General features: G+C 42.6%; 2 protein-coding genes across 7 annotated transcripts in view; one reads left to right on the top strand and one right to left on the bottom strand.

Annotated features, from left to right (window-relative positions):
* NINJ1 (ninjurin 1) overlaps positions 1-27,465 on the top strand; it is an 868,176-nt gene that overhangs the window by 426,575 nt on the left and 414,136 nt on the right. The window lies entirely within an intron of this gene.
* LOC126937819 (constitutive coactivator of PPAR-gamma-like protein 1) overlaps positions 269-27,465 on the bottom strand; it is a 115,162-nt gene continuing 87,965 nt past the window's right edge. For 3 of the 5 annotated variants that reach the window (XM_050761575.1, XM_050761577.1, XM_050761578.1), the window contains exons 11-18: positions 22,765-23,014; positions 15,528-15,642; positions 9,698-9,907; positions 8,312-8,495; positions 7,604-7,741; positions 5,059-5,200; positions 4,018-4,114; positions 269-2,156 (exon numbers count right to left, since the gene is read on the bottom strand). In XM_050761575.1, the coding sequence (XP_050617532.1) occupies positions 1,845-2,156; positions 4,018-4,114; positions 5,059-5,200; positions 7,604-7,741; positions 8,312-8,495; positions 9,698-9,907; positions 15,528-15,642; positions 22,765-23,014 (1,448 nt within the window). In that variant the 3' untranslated portion in view covers positions 269-1,844. Of the gene's footprint in view, positions 2,157-4,017; positions 4,115-5,058; positions 5,201-7,256; positions 7,742-8,311; positions 8,496-9,697; positions 9,908-15,527; positions 15,643-22,764; positions 23,015-27,465 lie in introns of those variants that run through there. The other 2 variants (XM_050761576.1, XR_007719861.1) reach the window with 2 other exon arrangements.

Genomic DNA, 27,465 nt, shown 5'->3' with positions numbered 1-27,465 from the left:
TTTATTGCTTCCTCGGGGCTTAAAAAAACCTTTTCTGTAAGTCTGCTTCATCAGAATTTTTTTTTTAATCCCCTTGATTGCTTGAAATTTAGCTATCAAACAAATTAATCATATATTAATGTTCCTCTAAGCCGGAAACCTGGAATTACTTTGAAAAGGTAAAATATTTTTAAACTTTGGTTTTCCGATCTTTTCAGTAGTTGTTTCGATTTGAATTAAACCTCGGTAAAATTAGCTTTTACAAGTGAATTTAAAAGCCACGCCATACTTTATACTAAAAGAATAAAGATTTTTATTAAGCATTGTAAGTTGCATTCAATAGCCTTCAGATACACCACACCACAATCCATCGACAGTCAGTCAAACCCAACAGCAGTTCATTCTTGCACAATCCATGAGTTAGGGCAAAACTCCCTTCAACTTACAGTAAGATCCTACTTAGCTCTTGCGGGCAGGGGTTGGGGAATTACACCTCATTTCTGATCACTAATGTGATGAAGAGCATCAGAAGTATATGAAAACGATAAGAAGTGATTCTGATTTCAAAGTACATTGTTTGGAAACATTAACAAAAACATCAAAATGATAGAAGTATACCTGCTTCTACTAAATTCTTGATGGGAAAGTTCTCAAGAACAAGCAATTTGTTTCCTGCTACAGAAGGGGGGGGTGGTTTTTTTTTGTTTTTTAAGATCAAAGGGTTTTTTTTCACAGAATTTCATATTTGCTAATATGAAGGCATAAAACAGCAACAAAGAACAATAATGCATACAGCAGTGAATACACCAGGGTAATGTTGATATTCGAAACGGCTAGATAATTTTTGGGGGGCTTTAGAATAAATGCAACAGAGGTCAATAATCACAAAATTTTAAGGTTAGAGCAAGATCAGTCAATGACTAAACAGAGTTAACATCTTTTATAGGACTATTACTGATTATTAGCATTTTTGTTTTGCAAATGGGCACATACTGGTAAGAATGGAAGAAAGGACGATAACATGCATATTAACTACACACTTTAAAAATTATGAACCATGCAGAAGTTTAGCTCAAGTAGTAGTACTAATGGTCTACATCCGATTCAAAACCACATAGTTCATTGATCACAGATGCATGGTATTAGTCACGAAAGTTTCAGAACACATTGTGTTGATTTTGAAAGGTCATTTGCATCTTCTAAGATTTCAACTTTATCTCCATTTAACTTGCTTGTAAAGTATGTATGATGTATTGTATATTTAAAATCAGCAGAACGGCAATATTACTCTATAATTTTTTAGTTCTGATAGTTGCACTTTTTTTTTTTTAACACAAAAGAACCACATCAACAGTGATGAAATTTAAGAAAGAAAAACTGTGGTTGTGCCTTATTTCTTTCATAATCATAAAAATCAAAGCCTTAAAGAAAGCTTCATTGTGAAACAGTAATGCAAAATCAAATATAATGGCATACATATGGTGCCAAATGCTAAAAATTATATTTTAAGCTATATATACTTAAAGACTGCCAAAATTTGTTTTCTTTATAGTTCAAGAAACACAACTATAGGCTTTTGTCATAACCAGTTTAAACTTTATGTGTACTTCATTTTAAGTGCGGGAGTCAAATGCTCTTCATTTTCTTTCTCTTTTTTGTTTTATTGTAGCATTTTGACTACAACTGGTTAAAACTAAAAATGTGTTGTTTAAATCTCTGATATCAAAGAGGGATCTGAATTTCCAAAGTCCTCATTTTTCTCTTACGGAAAGGACAAAATGTACATAACTGCAGGCTCTCTTTCTCTCCAGATATTCCTAAATCCTTACCCTTCCAGCATCCTTCACCCTCTATAAAAAATAAGTTTACTCTTCTTTATTTAAGACAGCTGCCTCCAGAGCAGCTTCTCTGCGGCAAGCGCTGTCTGTACTTAGTGCATTTAAATGAGGATTTGTATTGCACGTTTTAGAGTCATTATTCAAGGCACTTTCAGAGTGGCTGGGGGCCCTGGCGTCACCCGTGCTCCCGTTCATCTGGGGAGCCGGCTTCTCCTCGGCCATCACTCCGTTTTCAGCCAGGGACCCGTCTGAAGACATAGCAGAGGACTTCGATTCCCCAGATTTTGACTTAAGTTCTTTGGCCACTTCTTCTGCTGAAGCAGCGTAAGGAGGTCTGCCCTGTTTAAAATGAAGGACAACAAATGAGAAGGTGGTTTCTGATAAACAGTAGAGAGAGGATGCAAATGTTGGCCTAATGACACTCTGAAGATTCAACAGCAGACACTGCCCAGCTGGGTCCCTCTCACCCTGTCTTTGCTTTGACTTTTGGGCGGCAGACGCTCTACCTGTCTCTGTCAGTTCCCTCCACGGCCCCTTCTCTCAACTCTCTGTAGTTAATATCTGAAAATGAGGGAGATTCCCCCTTCAGGAGATCTGTCTAATCCTTTGAATGGCACCAAATTGTTTAAAGTAACAAACGCCCCTCAATAAGTCTTCTCTAAAACTGCGACTGTTCCCACCGCCACAAAACAAACAGGGTCTCCCACATCTGCCTGTGACATGCAGTAGTGCACATACCCCATTTCTACTGGGGAACTATACTCATTGCTAGGGAACCTCAACAAGAAATCTGCACTGATAAGCACCACGTTTTGTGAAATAGCTCTTCTGAATGGGCCTTCCCCGCTCCTCTGAATAGATTTAAAAATAATTCTCTGAAAAAAAAAGGTCCTTGAGACTAATCCAGCCCATTTTCTGAAAGACATGGCTCTCTGTGAAGGCCGTGAAGACACATCTTGAATTGTTTCTATCATTAGACCAGGCTCAAGCTTGGCGTGTGATACGGTGGCTCTGTTTCCTCTCCGTGACGGGCCTGTCCCATACACCGTAGGGTGTCTAGCAGCATCCCTAGGCTTCACTCATTAAAAGCCAGTGCCCCACACCAAGTCGTGACAATCAGCGTCTCCAAATGTCCCTTGGGGGCCAATCACCAGGGCTGAGAGCCACTGTCATAGACTGACTCGGTGCTGAAGAAAATATGGATGGTTTTCACCTTCAAACGGTCATTTTACAGACAAGAACAGAAATCTTCCAGCTCTCGTCATCGCATCCCCTTCCCAATAAAGATGGTGGTAACTTCCAGCATCTTCTAGGCCTCCTATTCTGAAAACCAGGGTATTTGCCTTGTTGATGACAAAATCCATTCACTCAACCAGATGGAGATGTGACCCTTGCCTAAGGAATGACCTCCATAAACCAAGGGTCCCCACATACTCTCCTACAACAGCCTCTATTTTAGCTTCCAACCCTAAAATTTCAGAAATACTAACACACCTTCTCCATGAATCAATGCAATCATTTTCTTTGAACCTTGAGACAAGTAATACAAAACATAAAAATATAGCAGGACTGCTGGGCACGGTGGCTCACGCCTGTAATCCCAGCACTTTGGGAGGCCAAGGCAGGCAGATCCTGAGGTCAGGAGTTCGAGACCAACCTGGCCAAAATGGTGACACTCCAACTCTACTAAAAATACAAAAATTAGCCAGGCGTGGTGGCACGCACCTATAGTCCCAGCTACTCGGGGAAGCTGAGGCATGAGAATCGCTTGAACCCAGGACGTAGAGGTTGCAGTGAACAACGACTGTGCCACTGCACTCCAGCCTGGGCAACAGAGCAAGACTCCATCTCAAAAAAAAAAAAGAAACTGAAAGTGGCTGTTCCAGCTCCGTCAGGGCCAGGCAATGCCTAAGGTGAGCCCAGCCCATCGTGTCACACCAGGCGGGAAGCCACCAGAGACACAGGGTCATGGCAAAGGGGAGAGACCACCTGAAGAGGCACTCAACAGCAAAATGATCTGGGCTCTAGGAAATGGACATTTGGTGAGCAGCTGTGTGCCAGTTACTGTGTTAGATGCTTGACAGCTAAAGCATTACCCTCACAGCCCTTCTGTCTGAGCACAGGCACTAGAAGTGCAAGCTCAGACAGGAGACATCCCTGAGGGCCCTGAACTGGCACAAACATCATGTTGTCTTCTTACCTGAATTGCTGCCTGGTTTTTGTAACCTCTGCCACAGTACCTTCCACCTCTTCCAAATGTTCTAATCACTGGGGTGGAAATAACTCCTCTTGGACGCCTAAATGAATTAAAAAGGACAACAGTAAACACTTAAATCTGTTACAGACATTTAAGATAGTATCAAATGACTTTGAAGCCATCCAGTCTTACACTTTATGAAGCACTGAATTAACCCATTGATGCCGGAAGTTGCCATTTTTTGAATTTTTGCAATCAGACTTTGGTATGACTTTGAGCAGTAGGACATAAATAACTCCCACATGCTTCACGTTCCAATAATGGAACACTAGGTGTAAACAGATTAAGTATGATTATAGGGAAGATTTATTCCAAACAATCAATCTTATTTTTTTGGTTCATATCCAATACATTTGCAGTCAAATGCTCTACCCCGGAGCTACATCCCCCATATCCAATGTATTTGATTTGAAAACTAATACTTTAAAAATGCTACTTCAAAAAAATTGCTAAGGCATCTGGTTAATTGAAAATTGCATGGTTAATTATTTAATAATGGTTAATTAAATAATTACATAATACTATAAATGGGATCCTATGCAAACATTATAAATGATGTTAAAGGCCGTGTGCAGTGGCTCACACCTGTCATCTCAGCACTTTGCGAGGCTGAGGCGGGTGGACTGGTTGAGCTCATGAGTTCAAGACCAACCTGGGCAACAGGACGAAACTGTCTTTACCAAAAATACAAAAATTAGCCAGACATGGTGGCACATGACTGTGGTCCCAGCTACTCGGGAGGCTGAAGTGGGAGGATCGCTGGAGCCCAGAAAGTCAAGGCTACACTGAACTGTGATTGTGCCACTGCAGTCTAGCCTGGGTGACAGTGAGACCCCATCTTAAATAAATAAATAAATGCAAACGATATTAAAGAATGTATCTAACGATATAAAAATGTTCCTACTAAACTTCCAAGTCAAAAAAGCAAGTTAGAAGTTGTTTTCGTTATTTATACAAAAGACATTTTCGTGGCCCAGAACTTACCCTCTAGCTGGTCCTCCGACAGAAACCACCTGCAGGGGGAAGGGCCCCCGGCCCCCACGGCCCCGCCTGCTCCCGGCCCAGTGGCCAACCACAGTGCCAGCTATTTCTAGTTTGCCTCCCTGAGAAGGTATAGGTTGGACTCCTGCACAAAAAATATATGAAAAGACAAAATCTTTACAATCACAGAATTAAGAATAGCAAAAAGATAAAAGCAAGAAACTTCTTTCCAGTTTTGGTTTATATTTACTATGAAGCTACTTTCTCCTGTTTTGTACAATTTTTTATTATGTAGTGTATCTATGTGCACACTGTTTGACTTAAAACGATTGTGAAGAACCCATGACAACTGAATTAGGTTACAACTGCAAATGTGCAAGCCTTTTTAGATAGAAACAGATTCACTAAAGTGTTGTCATCAGGTGCGTTTGGCATGCCTTCTATACTACCAAGATGGAAATCTGCAAACTCAGAATGTTTTTCTCTTTAGGCAAATACTTCCAGGTTTACTACCTTAACCGAACATCATAGAATCAATAAACATAGCCTGTATTTCTTATTGTATTTTTAAATTAGAATTTCCATAAGCAAAGTCACAAATAGAAATTTACTAACTTCTTTTGATTACTGCAAATCGTAAGCTTTCTGACCTAAGAAAATTCTCTAATTGCTAATTAGCAGCAAAACTTCTGATTAAAAACAAAAAAATAAGCAAATAAAACCAGACCCCCAAGCATCTTGTTTTCTGACAGTGGAAATGGATAATAATAAGCTATCATCTTGGTGTTAGCTGTGGCAATTCAGCAGTGTCCAACAGAAACCTACAACAAGCCTTATATTTTCTTGTAGCCACATGAAAAATGTACAAAGAAACAGAGAAAAGAAGTTTTAATAATGTATTTATTTAACTCAGTGTATCAAAAATAACAGTATTTCAACACGTAGTCAAGATTTTTTTTTTTTTTTTGAAACAGGGTCTCGCTCTGTCACCCAGGCTGGAGTGCAGTGGTGCAATCATGGCTCACTGCAGCCTTGACCTCCCAGCTCAAGCGATCCTCCCACCTCAGCCTCCTGAGTAGCTGGGACTACAGGTGTGCACCACCACACCTGGCTAATTTTTAAAATTTTTTGTAGAGGCAGGGGTCTCACTATATTGCCCAAGCTGGTATTGAACTCCTGCCTCAAGCAATTCTCTCTCCTTGGCCTCCCAAAGTGCTGGGATTACAGGCATGAGCCACTGTGCCTGGCCCAAGATAAAAAAATGATGAGCTATTTTAGTCTGCTTCCCATTTTAAGTTTTAAAATCTGATACATATTTTACACATTCTAGCCAGAGCTGAAGTGCTCAACAGAGCAGTGGCCAGCAGCTACTATACTAGGCAGTGCAAATCTGAGTTCCAGACACAATTTTAAGAAAATTAGGAAGCAGGTTCCTTTTATCATTCCAGTCTAAAAATTCACTTCTTGCCCTACACTATCCACAGTGCAATCTCCCCTCTCCCTCCATCTTTGATCCCAACTACGGGCCAGCCTCAGTTTCAAGGCACTAGAAGGAGCTGAAGCAAATCAAGAAGCAGAGAGGAAACATGGCTGCGAGCTGCGTAAGGAGCAGTCACAGAGCAGAGTAGCACCCTGCAGGAGGCCGGTTTGCAGACAGAGGAGGCAGAGAAGCATGCAGCTGCACCAGGGAAAGGAGAGGCGACCTGCAGACAGAGGGGGTGACCCACGGCCAAATCTGCAAGAGTCACCTTCCCGCACAGTTCCCTTGCTGGCCTCCCTAACTATCCCATGTAATTGAGTTGGAAAAACATTGTTAATCAAGAGAGAAAGGCTTGCCCATCCTCAATGTGACTCCAAAATCACATCTGAACAGTCAGTCCTGTTATGTGACTTGATGGGCAGATTTAGATCTGCAGTCCCAAAATGCGGGATGAGGTCAAAGACACAGGTGACTGGCTTCCGATTACAGCCCCGTCACAGGACACTGCTTCCTGTGCTAAATGTTAAGACCCTTTTCTCCTTTGCAAGTCGAATACAAATGCAAAGAGAAGCACTGGGAATCTACAGTAAACTGCCTTGTTTATATTCCCAACATTAGATCTTTGTTTACAAATGTTTCTGCGAAACAAACTGCGACAGACTTTTTATGTCAGGAATTCTGTGACCATTAGAATGTTCTATACAAGCATGATAATCTTTACCAAAAGATGGCTGCTTGGGAAAGAAACGCCACTATTAGTCAGCAGCTCATCCTATGAACACGAGGCGATGGTCAGGTTACCCAGGTGCACAGAAAGGTTCTGTTCTAGGTGGACACTCAGTGGTCTACCCTGAAAGGAGAGACTGGCCACAGCAGGGCCGCTGCCGAGCCCTGAGAGCAGAGAGTCTCAGGAGGAGCGGTCAGTGAGGGCCAGAGCGGGGACCCAGAAGAAAGGCCGTTCTGCTGGAGGAAGGGCTCATGAGGACAGTAGAGGAAGGAAGGCGCCAGACGATGGAGCGAAGGAAGTGCTGGCAGGCAGAAGCTCTGGGAAGGGGTGGGTATAATTACCGCCCTGGGACTTGCTAGTCCTGCTGCTGTCACTGCCTGAGAAGGCTCCGCAGTGTCCCGATGCTGCTGCCACACGGAAGGCACGGTAAGGGCCTGTTGCTACCGTTTCCCCATAGGGGCCTCCAAAGCCACAGACGCCTGTGGGACCCGGGGTAGAGAGAGAGGGGAGAAGTGTAAGGGACAGGACTCAGGGCCCTGCTGGATATTCGGGCAGAGTGGCCCCTGCCTCCTCCAGCTGCCATGGAGGGGTCTCCTGGCCCCTCTTGTCACCTCGCTGTCCTGTGCCCATGGTCCCTGGGGACCAGCATTGTAAGGCCACCCTCCCTGCAGCAGGTCGTTCAACAGGGCACTGGCATGGGGCTCAGGATGCGCCCTGGGAGATGAGTCCTGGAAAATGGCTGTCTCTGCCCTGGGTGGGCTTATTTTCCCTTATACATGAGAAAAAAATATATCTTAAAATGTGAGCAGAGTTTTCAGCTTGACTGACAGATTTTACGATGCAGCTTTTGCATTCGCAGCAGCAGGTCCCTCTCCCCTATCTCCAGGATCAAACTTGCTCCTCACGGACTTGAAGAACTGCTGCTGCGGGACCTCCAAGACCAACAGTGACAAGGTCAACACAGCAGATGGGCTTGCCTATAAGGGCTGCACGTTCTTTACAGGAAAATGGCATCTGTTACCCACAGGATCACGTCCCAGTCAACTCACCTGCAAAGCCTCTGCCCCTGCCCTGAGAGGGTGGGACAGGCCCAAAGTGCCGCGGGTACGCAGAGGCGGGGTAGAAGGGCAGGGCAGGAGGCGGCGGGAAAGGCAGCGTGTGGCTCTGCCGGGAGAAGCTGAGCCCCTCGAGGACACTCTGGCGCATCTTCTCTACCTTGGCAGCCTGATCAGCCTGGAAGTCAAGGACCAGCATGTGAAAATGCCATCCACAGGGGGCTTTAATTGAATTTAAATGAGCACTATAGAAATAAGATCTATCAACTGTACAGTGGGTTCCCTTTATTCATGAATTCTACATCTGCACATTCACCTACTTGCTAATGTTTCTTTGTAACCACAAAAATCAATACTCACGGCAGTTTTCTGGTCATCTGCAGACTTGTGCAGAGCACAGCAAAAAGTTTTGTTGCCTGATGCGCTGACCCCAGCTGAGGTCAAACAAGAGAACGCTTGCCTTCTTGTTTCAGCTCATACTGAAAACAAGAATCCTTTTCACAGTTTATTAGGTGCCACGTGTTTCACATTTTTGTCCTTTTTTGTTGGTGGTTTCACTGTTTAAAATGCTCCCCGGCTGGGTGCGGTGGCTCACGCCTGTAATCCCAGCACTTTGGGAGGCCAACGGGGGTGGATTGCTTGAGGTCAGGAGTTCAAGACCAGCCTGACCAACACAGCAAAACACTGTCTCTACCAAAAATACCAAAATTAGCTGAGCATGGTGGCAGGCACCTGTAACTTCAGCTACTTGGGAGGCTGAAGCAGGAGAATCACTTGAACCTGGGAGGGGGAGGTTGCAGTGAATCGAGACCGCACCACGGCACTCCAGCCTGGGCAACAAGAGCGAAACTCCGTGTCAAAATAAATAAATAAATAAACAAATAATGCTGAAGTGCTGTCTGGTGTTCCCAAATGCACAAGGAGGCTGTAATGTGCCTTACAGAGAAAATACATGTTACAGAAGCTACTGGCTGTGAGTTCAATAATAACGAGTCAACAATCCATACTATATAAGGTGTCTTTAAACCAAAATGCACATGCAATAAGATTATATAGATTGGTTGACAAAAATATGTGTCCAGAGCCTTGAAGGAACCCAGCGCCTTGTATTTCCCCTAGGAGCAATGGTTCAGTATTGACTCATTTGGCATTTGAGGTGAATTTTAGAACATTACTACCACAAATAAGGAGAAACCATGTTATATCAGGAGCTTGGCTCATCCTGGGTACTGAAGTGACATTTAGTGACACTCAGCACCAGGCCCAACCTAAAACAGAATCTTGAAACACAGGATGATAAATACAGTACAAAAGATGACAGATTTGGCCAATGAGCTTTATTTCGCTGCAGTTAAAGGCAGCCACCCGGCCCCAGCATACCTGACCATCACAGAGGTCGACGAGGGGGGTCTTTTCCCGGCTGGCTTTGAGGAGTTTGGACTGGAAGAGCTTGCCATCAAAATACATCCAAGGACAACAGTGTTCCCAGGGGATTGGCTGTCCACATGCATCATTTGCAAACAAGGCCATGTCTACTCCACTCATGAAGAGAGCTGATAGCTGAATTCCTCGGGGATCTAGGTTCTCAATCTTTAAATTGAAAAGAGTAATTTCTATGGAATAAGAGTACTACAGTATTAAATTCTTCCAATGTCTTACTAAAACTCTCCAAAGTTAACAGAATATCCCTCAACGAAACAGCACCACTAAGTAGTCCTATCATTACCTTATATTGACCTAACACTGGCCTCATTTGAACAGAAATACTTATGTAATTTAACACATTTGAATTTAAGAGAATATTTTATAAATATACTCAAGTATTTCAGGTTGAGTTTATAAAGCATTCTGCAGTGTAGGGTAACACTGCACTTAAGGCTGACATGTGACAAAATGAGCAATGATCTGTGTCTCCTTAGAGTCCAGAGCTCCACAATCTCTCTGTGAAGTAACACTTCACATTTCAGATCTGCACACAGGTAACGTATTAACAGAAAGAGTGTCAACACTGAACACTCTATTAAGATTCTGCATTTTCAAATAGTTACATTTAAAAATATTTGGTATAATTACATTCTAAAATAAATTTGTACTTTATGTTTACATTATTTTATATGTCAATGTTTTTAACTGCAACTTATCAGTAAGACTGCCAAAATGTCTTTTGGAGAAATGGATAGCTTATAAATGAAAGAAGACAACAAAAATATGGTTCTTGAACCATACATACTACTAGAATTTGCACAGACTTCTACTTCCCTCAGTGTTGAGAGCTGGGTGCCTACCTTCTGTACATAGAGCCCACGCTTCTAGTGTCTGATAAGCAGAGTAAGAAACACTAACATGAGTACAGTCAACTCTTGATCATCTGTGTGTGAAAGACCTAGTTTGTGGATTATCCAGGATAAAATTTTAGCTTTGCTCTGGCTTTTGTCTTCCGACTTTGGTGGCTTTTCAAGAATGCAATGTTTATGGGAGATCAATCTAAGCAATGCCTGTATGTGGCAGGTTAAAGGGCCTTTCATTAAAGAGAAAAAGGTCATTCTGGTGCCAAATGCTAATAAACTTATGATCACCTGCTGTTCTTGTTGTTTGTGTTAACATTCCCTATTATCAGCTAACACTGTTTCCCAACCTTTTTTTAAATTTTCACAATGCAGTTAACCTTCCAAACCTGGAGAAGTCTGTTCACCAATTTATAAAAGGTGTTTATACCTCTGGATCCTATTGTACATCACCAGCTCCTCCTTTTCCCATGTAGTTGTTGGGAAATGAACTAAAAAACGTTCCCTTGGGGGCAGGTAGGGCTGGGGTGATAGAATTAGATGCATTTTTATATTTACGTGCAAAGTGGAGGAACAGAGGTCATACTACAACAAAATGGAGAAAATGTACTTGATTCATTTAGACCCCAGCTACCCCCACCTCTGAGCTGCAGAAAGGGAGAATTCTCAAGGCAGAAAGAGGGAGCCGACCCTGCCAGAAAGCAGCCAAGCAGAGGTGTGGCCCATGAATAATAGGACAACCATCTCCTGGCCCCTTGCACTGCAGAAATGATGACCACAAATCCCTTCCAGTCAGGTGGGACCCCGCTGCTTCTAGCCCAGGGGCCTCTGTGCCCCCTCTCTGCCCTACGCCAGAGAACAGAGAAGCCAGGTCAAGGATTAGGGAGCGAAAATGTTGCTATAAAGTTTTTGCCTGGCTATCCAAATGTCCAAATGTCAAAACATAAAATGCCACCAACACCCTCTGTGAAAGCACATGCAGTACCACCCTAATGGTTTTTTGTTTGTTTGTTTGTTTTGAAACAGTCTCACTCTGTCATCCATGCTGGAGTGCAATGGCGCAATCCTGGCTCACTGCAACCTCTGCCTCCCGGGTTCAAGCGAGTCTCCTGCCTCAGACTCCCTAGTAGCTGGGATTAAAGATGTGCACCACCATGCCTGGCTAATTTTTGTACTTTATTAGTAGAGTTGGGTTTTCACCATGTTGGCCAGGCTGGTCTCAAACTCGTAGCCTCATGTGATCTGCCTGCCTTGGCCTCCCAAAGTACTGGGATTACAGGCATGAGCCCCAGCGCCCAGCCCCTGCAGGTGTTTCTTAGGAACGGGCTGGTGATGATCACATCCAATGTAACTCAAAACCACTCATCCGCCAAATGGCTATCTGCATGCCAAACTTAAGAAACAGCAGCAGATGTATACGGCACAGAAGCACTCTAGTTAAAACTATTAATCTCCACATTTGCTGACAGGAAGAATATAGCAAGGCTACAGTGTGTGTGTGTGAGTGTGTGTGTGTGTATTAAATGGCCTTAACATTAAAGGATTATACTTTTAAGAATTTTTTAAAAGATATTTATAGTTTCAAGATAATTAACAGTTCAATTAGCATTAATATAACAGAGAAAAGTTCTTAGAATAAGAGCTTGCATAAACAATCTGAATAAAATCTTCATTGCGGTGTAAATGTGCTTCCTTTGACAATTTTTTAAACTTACATTATGTGGTGTTTTTCTTTCCCTAAATGTTAGTTATATAAATAATAATATTTAATATTTATGGGGAACTTAAGAAATATGTATCAAGCGCTGCTTTTTCATTATCTCACTGCCATCTCTAAACAACAAAGAACACAGGCCCTCTAAAGAGTACTCCCTTGTACAGACGGGTCCCAGAGGGTTCAAGGTCACAGAGCTGGTAATTGGGAGAACCCAAATCTGAATGCTTGATTATAAAAATGGCTGCAATACTCACATTCTAACCTCATTCTATCAACTGAGATAAAATACTCAACATCATCCAAAGTTCCTCAACTAGAGAAATACAGACAAAAAATTCTGACTTTATAGGAAATACAAATATGGAAGTTAATCTCTCTGACCAATTAGCTCAAGAACCAAATTCCAGTAAAGTTACTTCGTCCAACATCTGATTACTGGGCAACAGACTCTTACTTCAATTTGTCATATTTACCTATATGCAAAATAATTCTTACACGTATCACAGACATGTTGCACGCCCCTAATACTGTCTTTAAAGCTCTTCATTTTCCATCTTTTATATTCTGCACTTGGCATGTGAAACTGTTAAAAGAATTTAAGGCAATTATAGGGATGTCAAGGCAAGGGAGAAAGATACTGGACAAATACTATAATGGTACAAAGTTCCTTCTCATCCTTTACCCACCCTCCTCAAAACACAGGGTCAGTGCTAATTTTACCTTAATTACATTCATGCTGGTAACCTAGGAGAAGGGCTTAAAAAATATAACAGGAAAAATGAGGGTCATCAATCACTGTCACAGGTATTCAAGGAGCCACATGGAACACTCTCAATTATTCATGGACATGGCGGACGAAGAAAGCATGGATGAGATGAAATTCTTAAAAATTCATTGTAACTAATGGTTTCAATGTCTTTTCCCACCAAACCTCCCATCAGAAAAAGCTAACAAGAGTCCTAACTGTCAGCACTGGGTTTTTCCTTCCTCTTTTCCTCCTCTGATGGCCAACCACAGAGTGGGTGATAAATGGGAGAAGAGAAACAGGGTCTGGGCAATCCACAAACTGGGTAGCAGGCCCAGACACACCAGTTAACATTCAAGAGTTGACTATATCACAAACCATGAAATGGTGTATTACAACAAAGCACTGTTGCTGCTTTTGATATTGCAAAAAATTTTAATGGTCAAACGAAAAGGCAATTTTAGAATTTAATTTTCTATCACTGAATTTTGGAACCCTCAGCTCTGCATAGGAATTTTTGTAGCATTTAAATAATGATCATTCCTATCAATTCTCAATCTGATGATAGCTGAGAGGATCTTCAATCTTAAAAAACAAAAAAGCAAATAACTGCCTTTCCCCCCAGCAAATGCTATTTTTCCTTATAGCTCTTTCAGAATTTATACTAATCATGAAAATGAAGCACTTAGGCTGCTCTTATTAAAGGGAACTGTCGACCTCCAGACAAGCAAGACCCAGAGGATCGATGAGTCAGACTGAAGTTTACTATACATACATATGTCTTTCTAAGCACATCTCTACAAATGTCTGGCTTTAGATGAAGAACCAGGAGAAAACCATGAAAGCACTAAGATCTCAAAAGAACCAAAATGAAAGCTTCGAGTGTGATTGTTTTTCAAAAGTTATATCCTATGTGTTGATCCAAAAATGAAAAGGATATGGGATATAAGATGAACTTTGAGTAAAAGTAACTTGATGGTGAATAAGGCTTAGTGGGCATACCTGATACCTGGCGGTCTGATTTTCAGAACTGGGATGTCAATACTGATGTAATAATCTATATAAGAGAAACAGGAGTAGAGGTAGAGGGATGGCACCACACTCTAGCAAAAGTATCTCCAACCCCCTGAAGCACAGTCTGTGACGAAGACGGTGGTGATGAGACAAACCAGGTGAGGACACGGGAAAGGACCTGACTTAGCACCAGCCACACTGCCTGACGGGGACACCTGACCAAACATTGAAAACAGAAACGTAAATTCAAAAACATTAAAAATAATAATTTCTGTCTAACAAACAGAAAAGCTTGATCTACAAAGTAAAGAATACAATTTGAAGTGAATTCTCCTAAGTTTTGGTTTTTTTACTTAGCTTATTTCTAAGTCATAAGAAGTCTCAGGTGAGCTCCACACAATTGAGGAGGGCCACTTAACATCAAATTACTCAATTTAACATGATAATTTAGGATAAACTAGAAATTTATTAAGCAACAACTATTGAATACTGAAAATCTATTAAGTGAGCCTAAAATTCCCCTCCATGAAAAGAATGCCTTCATAAAGAATGCCAAAAAGATCTAAAGGTGAAGGCAATTTTGTGGAAGGAGATTAACTGATTACAAATCAAACTCTATAAAACAAAACAAAATAAAACAAAACAAAAGAACTGATGGCAAAGAAAAAAACGAAACCCTATACATTGAAAAGAAAAGGCTGATCTACTAATTTAACTAGCTTTGAAAAGTCTTGAACTTTCTAAAATTTAATATGGAAATTAGAAAGCAATTACAACCATGTGAACCAGGTAACTAATGAAAGTATATTGAAAAAGATATTCACACTGAAAAATTAGGTGACAACTTGGAGAAAAATCAATATTGTTAAAACAAAGAACAAAAGGAATTACTAGAAGGCAAAATTAAAAGGAATATGATGTTAAATGCTGACTTAAAAGGGGATAGAAATGATGATGTAACATCGTTCTTCAAGTGGTTTTTATAAGGGATTTTACACTAGTAGAGGGGCAAAGAATATTTTTTAGAGAAAACCAAAGTTGTAATTAGGAACAGTGAAATGAAATAAGAAAAAGAATCCTTGCTAGATGTTAGAAAATTCTTAAGATCAAGCCCTCTCAGGGTTTGGAATCCCCCCTAAAATATAAAAGGCAAGTTTATTTCATGATGTGATAAATAAGAATAAACATCCAATGGTAAACAAGGGGAAACCATTCTCTGACAAAGTGGGACTAATCACTTCCAAACTGGGGATAGCAAATCCATAACTAGAAAGGAATATTCCTTTTGCCATGAAGGCGATTGATCAAGTTCTTATCATATTAGTATTATTAGTTCAGTGGACTAAAGCAATTAAAGAATTAGCAATTCTGCCTGTTGAAAGTTAGCTGTATTACACCAAAATCCAAAGCGAGACTGTCCAAGACAATGCAATGAGGCTGACAAATTACCTTGAGCTCCTGGAGCTGATCAGGCTCGTAGAGTTTGGGGGACAGCGCCTGAGCCAGGAAGGCGTCCAGCTCCTGACGCCGCAGGATGCGTGCTCCCGGCCACTGCACCATGTACCTGGTGAGAGGCAGAAACGAAAGGCTGGTGATTACTGAGTGGTCGCCCGTCACATGGACAAGCCCAGTGGGAGGTTCTAGGTAAATTCCGGATGATGTGAGCTAAGAAGACTCATGTGATTTCTCATTCAGTTTTTCTACTTTTCTACTTTCATTTGATGATGCCATTACAAATGCAAACAGGATGATCAGAATGTTTTTACTTTAGAGTAATTAAAAACAGCACACTAAATTGTGGAGACTGAAAACTAGCTGGTCAGGGATTTTTGATACAACCTAACTCTTGTGAAGCATTTAAACCCTGAAAGCACATTCTAAGTACCAATTTTCAGGATTCATTCATTTCTTTGTTCAAGCCAGGATACCCAGGAGGCAGACTCTAGGTATAAATAAGAAAGACAAATCCAGAGATGAAAAGCAAAGACCATTGCCTGGCCACTCTGCAGCTGCAGGTCCGTGGAGCAGGTAAACAACCGAAGATGGGGTCGGTGACACAAGGTGAGTGGGAGTCAGACTCAAGAAAAGCAATGCGTAGGACCATCACTAGAACCACAGCAAAATGTGTGCACCCTGAAGTGGCTGCTAAAGGACAATCAATCTCCAAATCTTCAACTGGAACAGGTCCACATAGGAGTCTCCTTCCCTTCTCAGTAACAGCACTGCCTGAATCACAAACACCCTGGAGCACTGCACGAGGCACAACCCCAAGGAGTGTGTCTGGGTGTGAAAAAGTGAAGGGCTAACTATAATGACTTAGTCATAAACCTTTCTGAAGTCTAATGGTTCCCAGTTCTTTGCATTCAATAAACTTGAAGGATGACCTAATCAGGTTGCCAGCTGATCACTAAAAATAACTTCTGATGATAGATTACTATGTGATCTCTGGCAAATAATTCAAAAGGAGTTCAGAGAACCATGACATGCTTAACAAAGCTCTTTCCATTCCCATCTGCGAAGTCTGCTCAGTGCTTAAAATCTGAGTTAACAAAACCCAGGGTTAGAGTTGGTGCTGAGCACTAAGTCATTCTTGTATTAATTAATATTCATCCATGGGAACACAAACTAAGTAGGGGAGGTTCTAGACAGCTCATTGAGATATATTTTCAGTTGAAGCCCAAAGCGGAAAGTTTATGTGCTCACTAGGTGCCAAGGCATTGGTCTAAGCACCTCACACACTTTAACTCATCTACTGTTACAGAAATTCTGAGACAGGAATAATAATTATCCCAATTTAGAGAAGGGGAAACTGAGGCACAGAGAGCTTATATACATCATGGTCAAATTAATGTGGCAAAAGTAGGATGTAAATGCAATTTCAAGGTGAACAAACAGTGAATGTTACATTTCTATAGTAATTATATTTGATGAGATACATAAAAGAGTGATGTGAAAGTTTCATTTAATTAAACCATCAATATTTGCAATGACAAAAATCACATCCTTTGCAATTGATTGACTGCCACAAATCTTAAATACAATGGTCTTACTGAGGTTTTTTTTATTGTTTTGTTTTGTTTTGTTTGAGATGGATTCTTGCTCTGTGGTCCAGGCTGGAGTGCGGTGGCATGATCTCAGCTCACTGCAACCTCGCCTTCTGGGTTCAAGTGATTCTCCTGCCTCAGCCTCCCAAGTAGCTGGGACTATAGGCACACGCCACCCCACCTGGCTAATTTTTGTATTTTTAGTAGAGACAGGGTTTCACTATGTTGGCCAGGCTGGTCTCAAACTCCTGACCTCGGGTGATCCACCCGCCTCGGCCTCCCAAAGTGCTAGGATTACAAGCGTGAGCCACTGCACCCGGCCTGGTCTTACTGAGTTTTAATCAGGGCTGGATGCAAGAAACAGCAAATATGAAGAAGGTCCCCTCCTCCCATTTTTGTCTCAAAAAGATTATATGCAATGTTTTTTGCCTTAAATATCTATGTTTTATATTCCTTTTATTTTCATTTCTTTTTATGTTTTAAATTGAGGTAAAATACACATACAATTTACCATTTAAGCCATTTTTAAGTGTACAGTTCAGTGGCATTAAGCACATTCACATCGCTGTGCGACCATGACCATCATCTATCCACAGAACTCCTTTCATCTTCCCAAACTGAAACTGTTCCCCTTACACAACAACTCCCCAGTCTTCCCTACCTCAGCCCCTGGCTATTGGTTCCTTTTACAATTTTGTAATCCCAGCACTCTGGGAGGCCGAGGCGAGCGGATCACGAGGCGGGCGGATCACGAGGTCAGGAGATCCAGATCATCCTGGCCAACGTGGTGAAACCCCGTCTCTACTAAAAATACAAAAACAAAAAAACCAGCCGGGCGAGGTGGCGGGCGCCTGTAGTCCCAGCTACTTAGGAGGCTGAGGCAGCTAATGGCGTGAACCCGGGAGGCGGAGCTAGCAGTGAGCCGAGATGGCGCCACTGCACTCCAGCCTGGGCAACAGAGACTCCGTCTCAAAAAAAAAGAAATTTTTTTTTTTTTTGAATCAGAAAAAGACTGTCTTGCAGACACATTGGTTCTCTCAAGATCTTTCCTGGTTTTCCTGGCAGCTAAGACTCTCAGAACTCAACTTCGCCAGGACAGCAAACAATTTTGTTGGTCAGACTATCTGCTATTTCCTCCATCTGGTGTTCTATAACAGAGTTAGTGTTTAGACCCTTTTCATCGTAGGTCCTCTGAACACCTTGCTGGATACAGAGTATGAATTACTAGATACATACATACATATACATATATAAAATACCAAAACACAGAGATCCTGGTTAAGAGTCAAGGTAAGAGCGGCTGAGAACTTAACTCTTGGTCAGCTTCTCTATTTGTGCTATTCCTACCTGTGCATTTAGAATGTTTTCAGATCCCTTTTATACTACTAAATCTACCTATGATATTTCTGGAAATTTTTTCTCTCCATGTTCTTTTCCGTGCAATCAAGCAGATTATGAAAGTTATTTAATGGGCTAATATAGCCAGCTATAGGGCCTCAGGGAGTTGTGCAACCTCCCGCAGCCTTCGTTTCCTTACCACAGAAGGGTGGGGGCAGCATAAATTGTTCTGGAGCTCTCCTAAGGCTGAATGACCTTGACCCTATCTCCTCTCGCTGCCCTTTACAAGCATGGAAGCTGGGGTGAACCCAGAGCTCCAAAAGGACAGAAGCAGGCCTCAGCCAGCACAGGCTGCCTGCTGCATCACCCAGGCTGACCTCCAACCACCCAGGTCGCACCTCTAGAGCACACACTGACGGCGCCAACATCGCTCTGGAGCCTTATGCCCTCCATCTCTGTTACTGTATTTACTGATTTAAGTCAAGTTTTTCTAAAACCTAACCCAGTCTGCATCTTTGTGTCTGCCATATTGCTCCTACAAGAACATAAGCTGCTGCTTTTGGACAAGAGCCTTGTCTATTTTATCCATGCTGCAACCCCAACAAAGACCTGCTCTGCTCTGTGCCCTCAGCCTGCACCCTCACACAGCAGCCACCTCTGCTCAGACTCCATCCCCCGTCTCTGCTATCAGGGATTCTAGAGATTTGACTGATGTTCTTCCGCTGCCCATCCCAATTGCTGCCCTAGTATAACATTTAAAATACATGTATGCCCAAACTCTACCTTAACCAAGTGATCGATGTTAACATCACTAGTAAAAGCAAAAACTAAACTGCCTTAGGGAGCAATGAGAAGACCACCATACCCCTTCTGTGGGGTTCCATCCCAAATGCATCACCTGACTCTAATCATGAAGAAACGTGTCCAGAAGAAATTGACAATAGTCTACAAAGGAATAAAAAAATTATAGCCATGAGCTGGCTACCTGTGTTTGTAAAGAGAAGGTTACTGGAGCATGGTCGTACCCATTCATTTCTGTCTTGCTGACGGCCATCTCAACAACGCTGAGGAGATGGCTCAGGTGTTTCCAGGATCACTGCTGAGAAAGGGCCAGCACTCCGCTGCCAGGCCCCAGGCATCGAGAAGAGCAAACAGAAGAGTGGGCTGGGAGGCAATGCCATGAGGACCAGCTGCATGCATGGCCTCCTCCCTGTCCGTGCATCTCAGTGCTCACACACAGCAGGCCACGAGGCACCAGCCACAGGAGGAGCAGAGTAAATACAGCAGATGGGACGGCATCAAGAGTCTGAGCATGAACTTAAACACGAAGCTGAAACGATGTGACCCTAGCCTCCTACAGTGCAATAGCAGCTCATCCTCTGCCACAGCTGCGGGGCCCCAGAGTGTGTCCTCACTCAAGGTCCCAGTATGTACCTTAGGTCAAGTATATGGTGGCCAGTCAGGTGCTCTGCTAGATTAAAGGCCATGTATCACACTAAACTTGGAAGAGAAAAATACAAAAAAAAAATCAAATTCATTATTGCTAATTTGATCTCACAGAATCCAAAGTCTTAAACTTTCTATGAATATAATATTGTTATTGATAGAAACATATCCTTAATTGAATGTGCCATCAGAGGAAACCAGAAGCCTCTAAAAACAAAAATAAAGAAGGAATCAGCTGGGCACAATGGCTCATGTCTGTAATTCCAGGACTTTGGGAGGCCGAGGTGGGCGGATCACCTGAGGTCAGGAGTTCAAGACCAGCCTGACCAACATGGTGAAACTCCGTCTCTACTAAAAATACAAAAAATTAGCCGAGCGTGGTGGTGCATGCCTGTAATCCCAGCTACTTGGGAGGCTGAGGCAGGAGAATCACGTGAACCCAGGAGGTGGAGGTTGCAGTGAGCCGTGATCACGCCATTGCACTCCAGCCTGGGCAACAAGAGCAAAAAACTCCATCTCAAAAACAAAATTAAAAAAAGGAGTCTTTCCCATCAGTTAGTCTTCAATGGAAATCACGTTCAGCTGACACACTGTGATCTAAGTCAATCTCCATTTAATTGAGTCTTCCTAAGTAAGTTATTGGCCTTAACATTTGTTATCAATTTAAGAACCACCAGGAAATAAAAACATGAATAAGCTCTGTCCCTCCCTTCCTGAAGTCAGGTAGTTGGGACCCAGTGGGAGGGATGGTCAGTCGTGCCTACAAAAGCAGTGCCAGCCCAGAGGGTGAGACGGCCCCCAAAAGAAGCAGGGGCAATGAGGACTGCGCCACACAGGGATCCTGACCACGTAAGGGGCCATGGGGCTTCCCAGCCAAGCCTCTCACTGCCAGAGTCAGAAGCTAAGAATGTAGCAGGATGCTAGACCGTACCCTAGGAACACGGGGAGGGACACTGGACTGTGCCAGCTTGGGAGGACCGGGGTGAATCCACTGTTTTCAATGAGATACAGGAATACGCAGCAGCAATGTTAGGGTGGATCCTCCCATGCTGCACTGGGAGGGCCAGGGCGGCAAAGTTCCCGCAGCACGGAACCTCCGACTCTGAGAGCCTGGCTTCTAAATGCCATCCCCTACTGGGAGGAACTGGGGCTGCTTGGAGAAATGGGGATCCCAGGACTGAGGCAGGGAGACACAGGGGCAAGCAGAACATCTGTGGAGAAGAAAGGAGGTGCTCAGAGAAGATGATGAAGGCCAGTTTGCAAGGTGACAAAGGGAACATCAAAACAGATGATGGTGCAGTGAGCTGAAGGCCCCCAGAGAAACAGGAGGCTCTGAGTCCATGCTGATAAAAATGTGCTGGCTCTCTGAGGAGTGAAACCTTTACAGGGCCTCCAAGCACTTCCACATGAGATGGTTACAAAAGGTGAGAGCAGCTCCACATGGAGAAGCCACAGTCACCCTGCACCAAACCCTCAGAGCCAGTGTCCTGCCTAACGGGACAGAAGGAGGTGTGCATCCCCAGGCAGGGCATCACTCCTGAAAGCAGAGATAACCTGGAACAGGAACAGGTTCCTTGTCATAAAGGACACTGTTGGGACAACAAGCCTAACAGCTCTGAAGGGTGGAATGGACCATAGCATCACTGTGGATTGATTTTAATGGTTCTACGGTGGTTATGAAGTAAAATGCCATCAATTGTTAGAAAATCAGTAAAGTACTTAAGTTAAAAAAAAGTTTCTGTGTTGTACTTGCAACGTTTCTCTATGTTTGAGGTTCTTTTAAAACCAAACCAAACCAATCAACTCCAAAACCTAAGGAACATCCAGTATGCATCCCAACTCAATTGAACTTCAAAACATCAACAGTATCTACCCATACACCTGAGCTGTGGGCTGTGAGGGCAGAGACACAAAGACATCCCAGCAGCAGGACCACACCAGCACCCACACCTTGGTTTCCAGACACCTTTTTCATGACAAGGAACCAGGGCTGCTCTTTGGAGACATGGCTGACACTGGGGCAGGGAAACACAAAAAGTGCCTGAAGCATCTCGTAGGGCAAAAAAGCAAGGAAGCTCTCCCAAAACAAGAGGATGCTGTGTGTCACACGGGTCAACCTAAGAGAGCTCCCAAGGCCAGAGTGTGGGACAATGTAAGGATAAGGCAGGGCTGGATATAACCCCAAGTGAATTGATTATGACCCTCTAAAAAGAGGAAAGGAGCCCATACTGATATAAATACGGCATGTGCCACACTAACGTGTTGGTCAACAACGGACTACATATATAATGGTATAAAATTATAATACCATATTTTGACTGTACCTTTTTCACATTTAGATACACAAATACTGACCATCATGTTTGTGTAAATATACTCTATGATGTTTTACACAATGACAAAATCACCTAATGATACATTTCTCAAAATGTATCCCCATCATTAAGCAATGTGTGACTGTAAATGATTAAATAAATGAAGGGGGAAGAAGTGGCACATTTTCCCTACAGAAGAACTCCAAATAATATATAACAAGAATCCCCCTCTTATAGCCTTCAAAGTCTTCAATATTTAAACAATAAACTATATTTAAAATCATTATATAATATTTACATACCATACATGCTTACGAAATATACCTATAAACATATTGTATCATATAAATTAAAATATATTTTGCATTTACATAACCTACACTTCTATCACATATATAAATATAGGATGAGGATAAATTTCAAGAGACAACATGATTGATCAGGAATAAACTTTACATCCTTTCTCAAACTCATCTGACACCGTGGTCACGGCCCTTACACCTGGCTGGGACCCAGGTCCCAGTTCCCATGCATGGCACCCACCGTAAGACGCAGCAGAGCACCATGAGGTGAGTGGGCACGTTGGCAGGGTTGAGCATGGCTGGGGTGTCCGACCTCATGCAGGCCAGGAAGGCCCTCATCCTGCGGTTCTTGTCTTCTACCGCCTTGCCCAACCACAGCCTCTTCAGGTTGGGGCAGGTCCACTCCCTGAAGGCAAGAGCTTCAACCAGTTCCGGGGTTTGGGGAGACTTCCCTTTGTAAGCTGCCCATTCTTTAATGATCACTGGTGAGACTACAGAAAAAAAAAAGCCAGAAAAGACACATTCATGCATCATTCACCTACTTTCAGTCTTAACAAAAACAAGCAGCTCTAGTAACTGGTCTGAAGATTGGCCTCTCAGGTAACAATGCATTCTCTCCTTAGCAAAACCACCAATCATCAAGTCCTTGTGGGTATTTTGTTTGCCCCTCTATTCTGTGCAACTAATGGCTCATTCAGATTTTCAGTTAGGCCACAAATAAGTTTCATCCAATCAAATCATGACTTGATTTTCTCATATAATTAGTATGTATAAATCAAGATGTTAGACAAAATCCATTTTAATATTTTATATCTACACATAGTTTTAACAATTAGTGTAATTCACAGAAGTATGTGGTTATCTAATTATTTTAACACACAAAATCCAATTTGGACAGCTAATCCCTTTCTACGTGGATAAATACCCTCATAAATTAGATTTGAGAAATAATTTGCACGCAGTAGCCACTTTACTAAACCTCCCACTTCAACAAATGTAACTGTTAAACTCTATTTTTAAGACTGGCCAGTAAAACATAAGTAGATGTAAATATTCCAAGTTTTGAAGTCCCAGATGATGCCAGCACACAGTAATTCTATTCAGCAAGACTTCAGACAGAGTGTAAAGTTATCCAACATTTCGCCTCAGAAAAGACAAGAAGTTCTAAGTTGATATAATACAGAAACAATACCTTTTATCCACAGATGTTTTACTATTAGTCAATTAATTCTTACAAATACATAAACATGCACATTTTCCCACTTGATTTCCCCATAAATTAAGGAAAAAACAATGACAAGGAAATAAAACAAAAACAATCCATATTGCACAGCAGAATGTTAAAATCTCATCAACTGCACTGAGGTAACAACCCAATAGGGAAATCTGGAAATCTGGATGTGCATTTTATAATTAACAAGTGGTTCACTCTAGTTGAATAAACACCAGAACCAAAGCAGGGCCTGGTGTGGTCCCTTGCCCAGCGCTGCTACACATGGGCAAAGACGCCGTCCCTGGCTAACACACTCCAGTACACGGCCCACTCCAAGGCCAGGGGCTGTACGGAGACCAGGATGCTATCATAAACTCTAACTTGATCTTCAACATATTAATTCTACCCAAATTACATTAATCTATCTGGGCTTGTCTTCTCTAAAGTAATACCTAAGGCATTCTGAAGAGTCCAAAAGCAGGACAGAGTTAAAGGTATTACTGGCTAATCTCCAGTTCCACTGAGTCTAAATATAGTCAGGCAATACAATAATCTCTTAAAATGTCATGAAAAACGCCAGGAGTTAGAAACTTGGATACACAGTTTCTCAGCAACAGAAAAAAAATGCTTAAACACATTTCAATACCTGACAAGTCAGGTAACAGTGTTACCTATAGGAACACGTTGAGTCAAGACCTCATGGCAAGGGCTCTGTGACAAGCCCTTCTGGAGCCAACTCCAGATAGTGTCCCCTTATGTGAAGCCTGTCGGGCAGAGCTGGGGTACAAGTTAAGGCAGTCACTGAAAATTTTCCTTTTACAAAATGTTACTGCTCTCATTAGGCAAATATCTTTCATTTACATTTGAATATCTTAGTGTTTAGATGTTAAAGAAATATTTCAAACACTCCAAATGCTTTAAAGTCCATCAAGTCAAAACAGACATACATGTATATATAAATACATGCTTATTTGTTTTTATTCAATACTTTTAGGTGCAGATATAAAACCAATAAAGTCTCCATCACGAAGCATACCCTGTCGTTGGACGCACAATCTAAGGCACCGCCCCCACCCCGATCCTGTGATCTCCAGCACAGCTCAGCTTCCAGAAGCTTTTCCAGAAGTAGTGTCAGAACATACAGGATCATCTCCACAACCACCACTACCATGCACAGGCCTTCCTGTGAGCCGACCTGCCTTCCCTCCTGTGACCCAACACCAAGACTGCTTCACCCCAAGAGAACAACCGGCAAGGGGAGCTTCCAGAATGAGCTGTTCGCCAATACGCTATGTTGCTATCAGATTACATAAGCACACCTCGCAAACACATGGGACACACACATCACACATTTCATACCATGCACACGTTGCATACTTCACACAACATACCCCCAACAAGCCCCACCTCACACACACCCCCCACCACACCACACACATACCACAATACACACACTGAAACATACCCCACACACAGAGCATGGGTTTATGTGGTGCATGTCAGGAGACCCCTACGGGTTTTCAAGAGAGGCAATCTTACTAAATTGGCCTTTAGCTTTGTCATTTTTTTCTTTCCCTTTCATCGGCTCTGTTCTTGCCTCTCTTTAATCATTTTAACAATCATTCATGTTTTGTTTTCATTCTAGAAAAAAAAAATTATTGGTAGATTTTCCTTCTCAATTTCAAAACCTTTAGGCCTCTGCAGAGTTCATCCTGTGAGGCCCTAGGTCACAAAGTGAAGAGGAGGTCACAGGCACTAGTCCTAATGCATGGTATCCTCAGAAATCTGCGCTCCAGCTGCAGGCTCTGACAACTCTCCCCATTAGAGCTCGGAGGGCCTCCTGTGTACCTGAATGAGCCTGGCCTGGTGCTGTGTCTCAAGACTCAGCACAGCCCAGAAGGAAACAGGTAGACACACTCCTGAGAGCCGAAACTGGACTCTTGTTGATGAACTCATGGCAATACTCCAGCCAAAGGCTGCTCCGAGTCCTAGAAGGGCTCAGAACTGTCCCGGGTAAGCCTGTAGACACAGCAGGCACAGAGGGGGTTAGTGTTCTCTTTCACAGCACTAAGCATGTTGTTGCCCACGTGCAACAGTCATGACAAGAACAGCAAGTCCAATTCAGGAAATACATGTCTTTATCAAAGAAAAAAGATGTGACTGACACAAAGGCTTGCTCCAGAAGCAAAGGTGCTCATCTCTAATAGTTAGAGAACTTTTGAGTATTCCACCAGAGAACAGAGGTGGAACCTTAGGCCAATCAGTTAATAAGTATTTACGGAACATCTACTATGTGCCAGGTAGGGCTGGGACAGGGGGAAGCTGGCGATCTGCACAGGCATGTGCTTGAGAGGGAGGGTCTCCTTGGGTTCTCAGACCTGGGCCTAGATCCAGGGACTAAGATAAGAGGTAACACCTAACTTTGCAACACACTTCTGATGATTAAACATAAAAAGCACCTAGCACCCCTCATTATGTAGAGATAATGAGATCAATTCACATTTTATACATTACTTACATTAAATTAATTACAAATGAGTGTTTATGAAGAATTCCAAGGGACATCCAATTTTCGGGTTGAAATAGCAGCCTCAAGAGTGGAAGAAGTTGAGGAAAGAAAAATGCCTGGCTCTGTTTCACAAGTCCCCTGCAAAGGGGCAGCTGGAGGGTAGCCACCAGAGATGAGAACGTCTGCTGCTCTTCTCTCTCTGGGCTGCTGTTTTCTTCCGAAGAGTCACTGTTGCCCAGGAGGAAGGACTTCTTAGCCCTCACGGTATTACTCAACCCACAGGAAATAAGCAAATACAAAGTACCCAGCCCAGCAAGTAATTTGAGCTTTTACAGAAACCTGGGGGTATGTGGGCTTGCCCATGGCACTAGGCTCCAGCACATCCTGGGTGGCTACCGTCTGGGTCTTAGAGCATGGTAGTGTAAAACGAACTCTGTACTGGTAGTTTGGAAGGGAAACATGTTCCTACTGCATCTTACTAAAACAGTAAGATTCCTGGAGGTCAGCTCACGTATCACCATCAACAAATATTCGTCTCATCTTTTCACTGTCAGAAAAATTCACTACTTCAGGAAGTAGCCTACTTCTGAAAGACTGAATATTAAACTGTCTTCCTTACCTTAAACTCAACCATATTTTTACACTGGCAAAAACAATTCTAGGGCAGACATGTTACTGGAGGCTAAATTTATAATACATTTTTCTTACAGAAAGCACCCCTTCAAAATATAATTTGGGGCCATAAAATACTATCGTACTTAAGTTGTCAGTAAAAAACTCAATGTTTTCCATCAGATGTTAATCATCTTCTTTTAGTAGCACACTTAACATGACAACTAAGCCACCCTGGAAATCTGTTATAATGCTGACTTTGGGATCTATCCTAGCCCAGGTTCATTTTGTAAGCCAATCCCAACTTGCCGGAGTGGCCGCCTGTAAGATCATATTATAAAGTATGTCTCTAAGCTCAGTGCCAGAGCACGACCATTAATTAGCAATGCCCACTAAGAACATAGGAGAGAGAACTGCAGCATGCATGCACACGTGTTCATAGGTTAGGAAGAGATGCAGGCAGATGAATGGCTTCCAAGATGGTGGCCGACTAGACTCTGGTTGTGTGTATTTAGGGAGCAGCCACTATTATACTTGACGAGCTTTCCTGGGGTTGTTATGATCATAAACAACAACAAAAACCTCCAACTCATTTATATTAGGACAGA

The sequence above is a fragment of the Macaca thibetana genome, chromosome 15 (assembly GCF_024542745.1).
Source record: "Macaca thibetana thibetana isolate TM-01 chromosome 15, ASM2454274v1, whole genome shotgun sequence".
In the NCBI taxonomy this organism is placed as follows: Eukaryota; Metazoa; Chordata; class Mammalia; order Primates; family Cercopithecidae; genus Macaca; species Macaca thibetana.
The sequence above is the reverse complement of the archived record's forward strand: the minus strand, read 5'-3'. Positions and strand labels throughout refer to the sequence as shown.